The 12,163-nt window shown below is 41.0% G+C and overlaps 1 protein-coding gene across 2 annotated transcripts in view; it reads left to right on the top strand.

Annotated features, from left to right (window-relative positions):
* The window catches only part of BID (BH3 interacting domain death agonist), a 30,589-nt gene extending 25,292 nt beyond the window's left edge, over positions 1–5,297 (top strand). For both annotated transcript variants that reach the window (XM_089671850.1, XM_089671852.1), the window contains exons 4-5: positions 2,800–3,000; positions 3,825–5,297. In XM_089671850.1, the coding sequence (XP_089527976.1) occupies positions 2,800–3,000; positions 3,825–3,830 (207 nt within the window). In that variant the 3' untranslated portion in view covers positions 3,831–5,297. The remainder of the gene's footprint in view (positions 1–2,799; positions 3,001–3,824) is intronic.
* The last annotated feature ends 6,866 nt before the right edge of the window (positions 5,298–12,163 follow it).

Here is a 12,163-nt window from a genome sequence, read left to right as displayed (position 1 = left end):
TAGAAAGCCACACCTGGATAGCCACTACTCGATCTCCCTAGGACAGCCGCACCACCAGCCATGGAATAGTGTCATCCCTGGAAACAGTTATTATATAAAATCCAATATATTTTTATAAGAAGGAATTCTGGTTGGATTAGTGTTCCTCAATATCTAATGTCATGTTACCAGCGAATGAGGGGCCAAGTCAGTCATTGCATCCTCCTTAAACCACTTTCATTTCACCATTGAATCCCATTGCACCCTAGAAAACCACCATTAATCACCTTAACCACTTCCTGTCCCGGACACTTTTACCCCCTTCCTGTCCAGGGCAATTTTCAGCTTTCAGCGCTATCACACTTTGAATGACAATTGCGCGGTCATGCAATGCTGTACCCATATGAATTTTTTACCATTTTTTGAGACAGATAAAGCTTTATTTTGGTGGTATTTATTCACCGCTGGGATTTTTATTTTTTTTGCTATGTAAATGAAAGTCCAAACATTTTGAAAAAAAAGTGTTTCTTATAAAATTTTGCAAATAAATCTTTCATCATAAATCTTGACCAAAATGTATTCCGTTTATATTTTTAGTAAAAAAAAAAATAAGCCAAATTAGTTTATAACCAAAAATTATAATTTTTAAACTTTTTTTTTTTTTAATTTTTATTTTTTTATATTATTATTTATGGGGGTTTTTAATTTTTTTTTTTTTTTTTTTTTTTTTTTTTTTTTTTTTTTTTACATACTGTCAGCCTAGCAGTACAGTGTCACCATGGTGACACTGTACTACTTGTGGGGGGTGATGAAGATTTTTTTTTTTTTTTTACAGTGATTGCTTTTACACCCATATAGGATGTAAAAGCAATCATTTCTCTTTCTCTCTGTCTGCATTCTTGCAGCCATTGAGAAATACTGAGTGAGCTGTGATTGGTCACACCTTGTCACATGGTACAAGGCTGTTGTGAATAGCCTTGTACCATGTGACCTCTGTGATCATTCACAGATTTCACATGTAGTAAGCAATGATGTCACAAGTGACATCTTGCATGTGATCACTGATTGGCCAATCAGTGATCACATGATCGGGACCTCGCACAGAGGTCCCGTCCGATGATCAGTGTTTCACTGTGTCTCAGGGAGCGCGCACAGCTAGAAAAGGCGGGTGCCGTTTATGAACGGCAACCCGCCCCTGGAGTGCCACCGCCCTGCCGTTTATAGACAGCAGGCGGACAGCAAGTGGTTAATATCCTACTGCACCCTCTGAAACCACCTTCATTTCACCATTGAGTTACATCACACCCTTCAGTACCACCGTAAATACCTTTCACTTCATTGAGTCCAAAGGGCTCCATTCAAAAAGCAGTATTTTCTTCTTTAAACTTTTGCGGTAAAATACCTCATAGCATTTTTCTAAAAGTTCTTCGGCATTAACTAAAAATGCTACTAAAATACAGCAGGAGTTATTTTAGGAAGTCATGCTTTACTTTAGCAGTGAAAACATGCTGTAATTTAACACCGATGGTGGCTGCCGTATTTTTTAACAGTAGTAAATACCGCGTTGTTAGGAGCGAGCCGCCGCAGTAACTGTCATAGTTGTTAAGGAGCGGGTCGCTACTGTGTCCTTAACAACCGATGAGCCCTCAGCTCTCAGTGGGGTTTTCCAAAATCATTGCCGGCAATGAAAAATTACAGTAAAAAACAAGGTGGAGGGTTCCTGCCAATCCATACCTGGCCCTTGGGGTCTGCTAAGGATTGGGGAGGGGATCCCCACACTGTTGTTTTCCCCTGTAATTGTTAATTGCTAGCAATTGTTTTGTTTACATTCAGCTGATGACTCATCTGTTGTTAAGGATGTGGCGGCTGCCCACTCCTTACCAACCAGTTAAAATCATACACATTCCTTAAATACCGCATGCCTGGACCACTACCTAATTGCCCCATGTATTTAATTATTTCCTTCTGTGAATTGAGTTTCACGCCTGTTTTATGCAGTATTTACCAAGCGTTTTCACCGATTTGTGGTAAATATCGCAAATCGGTATAGTGAATTGACCGTTTCAGGATATTTAGGTAAAATGTGTCTGGATACCTAATTAACACATGCGAGTTCCTTTTGTGAATGTAGGCCATTATTTGCAGTTGAAATTTTGGCAAAGTGAAAATTTCCTCATCCATACTTCTGTACATTATCACTGACATCACAAGTCATATATTTCTAAAAACATTAAAACCCACGTTATATCAGCCCAGGCTATACATTTAATAATGTTACGTACACCTCTCGTGGGCAGAGCTCTCATATCACTCTTGTCTTGAATTGTACTGTCTCCCTTTTGTGTTGTAAAACACTGTGTAAACTGTTGGCACTATATACATCCGTATAATAATGTACCCACCCAAATCAACTTCCTACAATCTACTGTTCACCAAAAAAAATCAGACTGACACTGTGAACCTATTAGGCTGTACTGCACTTAACAATGCTGACATGTTTCATGCACTAGGAGCTGTAGAGAGAAGGGGACAGCTTATCAAATATAGAGAGTACCAGGAAGACTTCACTACTGCAGCTTCCTTTCTCATCATACTGCTGAATAGTGGTGTGACCTTTTTTGGTTTGACCTTTGACAGGGGTGTGTAATTCATCACAATCAGTGGACAGAAGGATGAAGATTTTGCTAGGTATATAGCTCACACCTGTGGGTTTCAAGTGTGTATTTAGTGGTGTGGCTGGAGGTCTGCTTTAAGGTGTAGCTTGATCCTTTAGGTTGAATGAATGGTTTGTCTCTTATCTCTTATGCTTCTCACTTCCAGCGGTTTCAGGAGGCAGTGCAATCCTCACTGTGTAAGATACCAGCTGGCATCGAGCAGGAAAAGGCTTCGCTGGTGGTTGCCATGATGCTGACCAGCAAGATTGGAAAGAGCATTCCTTCACTGCTGCAAAGTTGCTTTACTACTGCTGTGAGCTTCATTCAGGACAACTACAACGCCTACATAGAAGGCATGGCTGAAGAGGTAAGAAGCTGCCACAAACCCTTACCCAGTACTGTATGTTATCATACAATTCACAGTGGAGTCTTGGCCACAAAGCATGTTGCAGCAAGTTAAATGGTTTTGCACAGACTGGCTCTGAACCTCCTCTTCTGGGGTCCCCCACCAGCAGTGTTTGCTCCTCCTGCTCTTCTGTGTATGCCCCCATAGCAAGCCACTTGCTATAGGGGCAGAAGTTATGAGCTTGCTCCCGGGCTGAGCTGTGCGTCTATAGACACATGTAGCATGGCTCGGCCCCGTCCTCTGCTCCCTCGTTACTGGATTTGATTGACAGCAGCAGGAGCCAAAGTCCTAAGTCCTGTGAGAAGAGAGAGCAGGGCACATCAGGAGAGACTTAAGGCACTTACTATGTACAGTCTGAAGGACAGAAGGGAAATGGTAGACAAGGCTGAAACCTATAAATACATGGAATGGTGTGATAAGGCTTTTTAGTATGAAGCCAAGATCAAGAACACAGGGAGGAAAGTTCAAAATTAACCTCAGAAAATAATATTTTGCAGAAAGAATAGTGAATGCTTTGAATGCACTTCCAGCAGAGGCAGTGAGTCAGTCAACAGTAAGTTAATTTAAACCTGCTTAGGACAAACATAGATTTGTGCATAAGGTTGAAAAAAAGAGGAAAAAACAAAATAAAAACCAAAAAAAAAAAAAAAGAATGGGGAGACCCAATGGACCAATTTGGTCTTTCTTCCATCACCATTTCTCTATGTACAAGGCTACCATATCTCAGTGTGTCTGTATGCAACTGGTTTTGCCCCAAAAGCCAAACTATATTTTTGTTTCCACAGAGGTGAAAAATGCAGCCATGGGCAATTGAGAAGTTGGAGGCCTCGAAGATGTGTTGGTGACCTGTGCCAAAAGGCCTTAGATGGTTGAAAGGAACCAAGTTCCATGAAGGACATTTTCCGTTTCAAAACTTGACTGTGTGTTGTGTTTGTTTGTAGCTAGCTATGTAGATTGTAGAATATGCTTAGGAAATAAATAATGTGTGTAATTTTGTGTGAATCACATTGCAAACCACATTGTACACTGAATGCAGTTGTGAAAAGCACAGGATAGGTAAGCCAGGTTGTGGGATAAACAAATATTCAACATGGCTCCAACCGCCACACACCAGCAACACTCAGGTGCTTTCTTTGTATAGTAGCTGATAACTTATTTGGGGTCCACATTCTATATTGAATTCTTTAGAAATGTTAATAACAGGCCTATACAAGATCTGATTAAGAAGACCTGTCATGACAAGAATACATGGGCTGCCATTTGCTGACCTCCCTCTGAAAATACGAATTCCCAAGCTTGAGTCATTAAATTCAGGAGTCAGATAATAAGAATTTTCAGAGGGAGACCAGCAACATTTTCATTGTGCCTGGTTTTCTTAAAAAAGGTGTGCTAATAGGGGAAGGGATTTCCAACACACATATGACTTCCTGTCCAGAAAATGGGCTCCTGCCACTTGGGAGTCCCCTTTAACCTAGCCCAGTGGTGGGCAACCTTTTTTTTCAACTGAGCCAAATCTCGCCAAAACCACGATTGAAATTTATTTTGAGAGCCATTTTTAAAACTGAAAATACATCCCCCATATAGTAATTCATCCCCCATATAGTAATTCATCCCCCATATAGTAATTCATCCCCCCTATAGTAATTCATCCCCCCTATAGTAATTCATTCCCCATATTGTGTCAATTCACTTACCTTTGCTCCGCGCGTTCCTCTCGCCGTGTTCCTGCGCCGTTGCGGTCTTCAGGGCGGACTGTGAGAGGAGAGGAGTTCGTCACGCTGCCCCGCCTACATCCTGACAGCCAATGTTTGCCACGCTCCGCGGGCCGGATTAAAAGGTCCGCCGGGCCGTAGTTTGCCCATTGCTGGGCTAGCTGCAGAGTCCTGACTTTTGGGGCGGCCACCCGAGAGGAGGGAGGGGAGCGGGCGCCCGGCACACAGAAGAGCCGCATTAAAGTATGTAAAGAGCTGCATGTGGCTCGCGAGCTGCAGGTTGCCGACCACTGACCTAGCCTAACCAATAGCTTTCCCAAGGGACGATCACAAGTCCGATTTTTCATCTTCAGTTGTGGGTGGGGATTGTCTGTAGCTTTTGATTCATCAATGAATATTCTTGATTAAGGTTAGTGACCCTTTATATAACTAGCAGTGTTTTTCCTTGGTTGCGAGTCACATTTCATGTATTAGAGGTGGTTTTGTATTCAGAACGTTGTTTTTACTCACTCAAATGTCAAATAATTAAAAATTTAAAAAAAATTACCTTGGTTTTTTGAAATGTTTAGCACTTTAAATGTTTAAATGGGGCATTTACTCACCTTCTGGGCCAACAACATACTTGAAATCACAGATTTGAATCAAATATCACCGGTATAATCCTCTAACTTATCTGTAGTGTTTTAGGTCACATTTCCCCCCCATTGGCTGAATAATAGTTTTAAAGTAGTATTAAACCCTCCTGTTTTTTTCATTCATGTAGAGTCCTGTGAAAAGATTAGGCAAACATTAGGTCTTTGGATCTTTATTCAAACAGTGCCTACAGATAAAAGCAATGTACTTCAATTAGAACACAAAGTGCCTTTTTCATAATATTTTCAACAAAAATATCAATGGATGTAATGGTTTGCTGTGGAAAAAGTAAGTACACCTTTGGTATCAGAAGCTGGTAATTGCCCCCTATAGCAGAAATTACATTTTGTGTAATTTCCTGCCAGTCTCTGACCTCAACTCATTCAAAATGTTTACCACTTCTCCGTTTGTGGGTTTCTTTGCATGAACTGCCCATTTCAAAATCTCCCTACAAAATTTCAATTGGAATCAAATCAGGGCTTTGACAATAACCCTCTATTTCTTCTTTTTGAGTCATTCATTGGTGGATTTGCTAGTGTGCATCTGATCATTATGGTGTGAAAAGACCTATTTTTCTGTGTTAATTTAAACTTTTGGACAGATGGCCTCACATTCTCATTGATCACGCTTTGACTTGATGTAGAATGTATAATTGATTTGATGACTACAAGCCTCTGAGGCCCTGAAGCAGCAATCCCAAACCATAACATTTCCACCACCATGCTTCACAGTTGTTATGAGGTTCTTCTTCTGAAACACCGCCTTCAGTTTGCAAAAAAACATATCTACTGTTACCAAACAGCTTTATCTTTTATTGATCAATCTTGAGTATATGGCTTCAGAAGGCCTGGTCTTTGTCTATATGGCACATGTCAACCTGTAATCGTGTTATAATGTTCTTTTACACAGCAACAGCTTTTTCCCTAGCACTTCTCATGCAGTTTGATTTGGTGCGTTTACTTTGTAATTGTAGATGCATGCACTTCAACCCCAACTGTTGCAGTTACCTAAACCCCCCACCCCCCCCAAACAATATAATTTTGTTTTGTTTTTTTGCAGACTTCTTTTAGCATCAAATAGCCAGCTCTTGGGTTGAATTTGCTGGTCCTGCCAGTACTGGATTAGCAGATGTATGCCACCTATACATCATTTTACTTTTAGTGGAATGATTGAGTTCTAATTTTTTGGCTATCTTTTTTTTTAAATCCCTTGGCAGTATCCTATGCATCCAAAACATTTTCTAATGTGCGCTATCGATATTGGCATGATGACACCACACATCAATAACAAAGAACACTCAGCTTTTGCAATTAAGCTTTAGCAATAAAACCTGGAAGCTGATTGGTTTCTATGCAGAAGTGCACAAGATTCTGAGTGAACCAGCTTTAGTAAATAAACCCCTAGATGTCTGAGATTTACAGATTCCACCTGCATATTCCCTAAGGAGATTCTGATCATTGGCACCTAATCTGTCTCAGAAGCTGCTGCTGATCATGTTTTGTAGGTGGTTGAGCAGGGGATGGGGAGTGGCTGCACCCCTGGGCTTCTGAACTGCCTGTGCATGTAGATTCATGGAACACAGGCATGTCATGCATGCCAAACTGTAGTCCCAGGCAGGTGTATGCTGGTAAGAGTGGCTCCAGAGGACCCTGCAAGGTAGTGGAGCCACCTATAAAAGGGAAATGAAAGACACTGATGGTTTGAGGAAAAAAATGAAAATGACATGAGCGGCTTCAAACAGAAGGTAAAAATCAAAGAGTGTAAGTGCAAAAGTATGCTACTGTATATCATGTTTTTATGGAGGGTTTAAAGTATATGTAAATCCTCACCTTCTAAAACCACTCATTCATTAAAAAAAAAAAAAATTAAAGGCAAACATTGGTGTATAGATATAAACATTTCCCCCTTTTTATAAGTGATCACATACCCTCTGTTGCTACATAAGGAGCTCAAGGAGGAGAGGCAGCCACACATGGATCTTCCCAGTGAATGGCTGTGCAGAGGAGAAATGTCAGCAGAAGTCTGATCTTTGGAGGAAAACAGCACAACACAGCCTATGCTGTGCTTTTATGCCAAGTGTGGCCAGTTTTTAAAGCAGTAGTAATGTTTGCTTTTTCAGTTGTACCTACAGGTAAGCCTATAATAATAACCTGTAGATATTGTGAATATCTCCTAAACATGTACTGATCAGGAGATATTCACTTCTGTAGCAGCCAGTGACATCACTGGCACATGTGCACTGCGCGCTCTGAATGGATGTGGCTCTTGAGTGTTCCATCCAGTCCGAGCGCTGTGCTGGGGCCGTGTGTGACTCCTGAGTGCATGCGAGGGAGTAACGTCATAATGGCTCAGCCATTCAAACGAACCTGGAAGGAAGACCAGGGGAAGATGGAAGTGACATCGTGCTGCTGGAAGCATCCTTTTTACAGGTATTGTAAGGCTGACCTCTTCCGCTTTTGCGTTTAAAAAAAAAAAGCAGAAGAAAAAGGTGTGACCATTTATTCCTATGGAACACTTCACCCTGGTCCATTGAGCATCTGGTGCATTTTTTAAAAGCCTGCTTGCTGCATTTTTGGTGGGTAAAAAAAAAAAAATACCTCCTCAATAAAATCAATGGAAAAATGTGAAAAACTGCACCCAGGGTGTGTTTTTTGAGTCATGTCAGTATAAACACAGTTTTGCTGTGGATCAGGAAAGTAGCCTTAGTCTTTCATATTGTACTAGTATGTGATGCACACTAGCATATTATACCATTTAACTTTTTTTTTTTTAAATGACCTACTAAGGCTTTAATAGGAAATAGGATATGGATTGGCAGGAACACCAGGAATTTCACACAATGGAAGCAACACAAAGAGAACAGGATACTTGATCATACAAGTACATGGTACAGCAGGCACATATCAGGAATATGAAATATTGGGTTTACATACTCTTCATTAACACTTTAACACCAACATGTCATATAAATACTAATCCATGCAGGAACCACACCACCAAGTGTGCTGGCCAAGGACAGTCTACATCCAAAACCTCCACAATCATCTCAACGAATCAACAGCATCACTTATATAAAAATGTACTATTTATTCATATAAATATTTTGTTGAAGCTAAAAATGTTTAATATGAAGCTGATTGCTTTTATATATATATACAGTGGGGCAAAAAAGTATTTAGTCAGCCACCAATTGTGCAAGTTCTCCCACTTAAAAAGATGAGAGAGGCCTGTAATTGGCATCATAGGTAGACCTCAACTATGAGAGACAAAGTGAGAAAAAATCCAGAAAATCACATTGGCTGATTTGGAAAGAAGTTATTTGCAAATTATGGTGGAAAATAAGTATTTGGTCACCTACAAACAAGCAAGATTTCTGACTCTCAGCCCTATACCTTCTTTAAGAGGCTCCTCTGTCCTGCACTTATTACCTGTATCAATGGAACCTGTTTGAACTTGTTATCAGTATAAAAGACACCTGTCCACAACCTCAAACAGTCACACTCCAAACTCCACTATGGTGAAGACTAAAGAACTGTAGAAGGACAACAGAAACAAAATTGTAGACCTGCACCAGGCTGGGAAAACTGAATCTGCAATAGGCAAGCAGCTTGGTGTGAACAAATCAACTGTGGGAGCAATAATTAGAAAATGGAAGACATACAAGACCACTGATAATCTCCCTCGATCTGGGGCTCCATGCAAGATCTCACCCCGTGGGGTCAAAATGATCACAAGAACGGTGAGCAAAAATCCCAGGACCACATGGGGGGACCTAGTAAATGACCTGCAGAGAGCTGGGACCAACGTAACAAAGGTTACCATCAGTAACACACTACGCCGCCAGGGACTCAGATCCTGCAGTGCCAGACGTGTCCCCCTGCTTAAGCCAGTACATGTCCAGGCCCGTCTGAAGTTTGCTAGAGAGCATTTGGATGATCCAGAAGAGGATTGGGAGAATGTCATATGGTCAGATGAAACCAAAATAGAAATCTTTGGTAGAAACACAACTCGTCGTGTTTGGAGAAGAGAGAATGCTGAGTTGCATCCAAAGAACACCATACCTACTGTGAAGCATGGGGGTGGCAACATCATGCTTTGGGGCTGTTTCTCCGCAAAGGGACCAGGACGACTGATCCATGTACAGGACAGAATGAATGGGGCCATGTATCGTGAGATTTTGAGTGCAAACCTCCTTCCATCAGCAAGGGCATTGAAGATGAAACGTGGCTGGGTCTTCCAACATGACAATGATCCCAAACATACCGCCTGGGCAACGAAGGAGTGGCTTCGTAAGAAGCATTTCAAGGTCCTGGAGTTGCCTAGCCAGTCTGCAGATCTCAACCCCATAGAAAACCTTTGGAGGGAGTTGAAAGTCCGTGTTGCCCAGTGACAGCCCCAAAACATCACTGCTCCAGAGGAGATCTGCATGGAGGAATGGGCCAACATACCAGCAACAGTGTGTGCCAACCTTGTGAAGACTTACAGGAAATGTTTGACCTCTGTCATTGCCAACAAAGGATATATAACAAAGTATTGAGATGAATTTTTGATATTGACCAAATACTTGGGGGGGGGGGGGGTATGTTCAAAATAATAGCAGTGTGTTGCAAAAAGTGAATAAAGCTCAAAATCCTTCTAATAGCTTTTATTTCCATACACACAAATGCATTGAGAACACTACACATTCTATTCTGAATCAAAACATGAAGAAAAATATATCAAATCTGTGCTGTTCCTCTAAAAAAAATTGAAGAAAAGTGAATATTAGACTTAAAAAAAATAGCAGTGTTTGTATTCTTCTTTACAAACTCAAACATTCACTATATAAACTGAAAAATGTTTGAAGATTTTGCTTTCCTTTGAATCACTTAATGAATATTTAGTTGTATAAGCACTGTTTCTGAGAACTGCTGTACATCTGTGTTGCATGGAGTCAACCAACTTCTGGCACCTGTGAACAGGTATTCCAGCCCAGGATGATTGGACTACATTCCACAGTTCTTCTCTATTTCTTGGTTTAGCCTCAGAAACTGCATTTTTGATGTCACCCCACAAGTTTTTTTATTGGATTAAGATCCGGGGATTGGGCTGGCCACTCCATAACGTCAATCTTGTTGGTCTGGAACCAAGATGTTGTACGTTTACTGGTGTGTTTGGGGTCGTTGTCTTGTTGGAACACCCATTTCAAGGGCATTTCCTCTTCAGCATAAGGCAGCATGACCTCTTCAAGTATTCTGATGTATTCAAACTGATCCATGATCCCTGGTATGCGATAAATAGGCCCAACACCGTAGTATGAGAAACATCCCCATATCATGATGCTTGCACCACCATGCTTCACTGTCTTCACAGTGTACTGTGGCTTGAATTCAGTGTTTGGGGGTCGTGTGACAAACTGTCTCCGGCCACTAGACCCAAAAAGAACAATCTTACTTTCATCAGTCCACAAAATGTTGCGCCATTTCTCTTTAGGCCAGTCAATGTGGTCTTTGGCAAATTGTAACCTCTTCAGAACGTCTTTTTTTCAACAGTGGGACTTTGCGGGGGCTTCTTGCAGATAGCTTGGCTTCACATAGGCGTCTTCTAATTGTAACAGTACTCACAGGTAACTTTACACCTTCTTTGATCTTCCTGGAGCTGATTGTTGGCTGAGTCCTTGCCATTTTGGCTATTCTATCCATTTGAATGGTAGTTTTTCGCTTTCTTCCACGTCTTTCAGGTTTTGGTTGCCATTTTAAAGCATTTGCGATCATTTTAGCTGAGCAGCCTATCATTTTCTGCACTTCTTTATATGTTTTCCCCTCTCCAATCAACTTTTTAATCAAGGTACGCTGTTCTTCTGAACAATGTCTGGAACGACCCATTTTCCTCAGAATTTCAGAGAGAAATGCACTGTAACCAGCATGTACAACATTTGCTGCCTTCCTTCCTTAAATAAGGGCAATAATTGCCACCTGTTTTTCAAAGAATGAATGACCTCACTAATAGAACTCCACACTGCTATTATTTTGAACCTTTCAATTAGTGATTCAATTACACAGAATCAGCAGCATGCATGTCATGACTGTTGTGTCTGTTGGATTTCTATTACTCTACTACACCTGCTAGTAAATGATTTGCCATGTAGAAATATAATTTCTACCAAAAACAGTGATTGATCCGGTTAGTGATGTCTGACTGCTATTATTTTGAACACAACTGTATATATGTTGTTGAAGCAAATAAAGATATAAGGGATGGTGAGTACACACTGACAATGTTGATAAAATAATGACTACAAAACATTCTCCAAATATTTTTCTGTGCTCTCAGGAAGCTCCTAAACTCAGGAGTCTTTAGTTTCACTTCTGCCCCCTGCAAGTTAGGCTTCGGCATGCTCATTGGACTCTGGAAAATGTTGTGGGTTCGGCAAATCTGAATTGAGGCTTAAAGCCCAACTCCAGGCTCTTTTTTTTCTTGAGGGTTAGGATGCCATAGACACCTTGAAAATGTCACTGACCTCTGTCAAATCTCTTCTCCATCAAAAGACGCCGTCAGTCTTCCAGGTTAAGTGATGCCCAGTGTAATTTATTCTTGAAGATTGAGGACATACTGCAAGTTCGGTGTTTCATAGACCCACCCCTGAGGCCCCTCATTCAGTGTACCGCAGCAGTGAGTGCCCAGACTGAGCCAAGAAGCAAAGTGGAAGTAGAAAATGTAAGTCTAAAAAAGATGAGTCTAAATTAAAATAAAAGTAGGGGTGATGGTGGGTAATTGGAAGGGGGGGTGTAATTGGAGAG

This window comes from Staurois parvus, unplaced genomic scaffold (genome assembly GCF_062004578.1).
Source record: "Staurois parvus isolate SC_StPar_1 unplaced genomic scaffold, SC_StPar_1.0 ptg000114l, whole genome shotgun sequence".
Classification (NCBI taxonomy): domain Eukaryota; kingdom Metazoa; phylum Chordata; class Amphibia; order Anura; family Ranidae; genus Staurois; species Staurois parvus.
The sequence above is the reverse complement of the archived record's forward strand: the minus strand, read 5'-3'. Positions and strand labels throughout refer to the sequence as shown.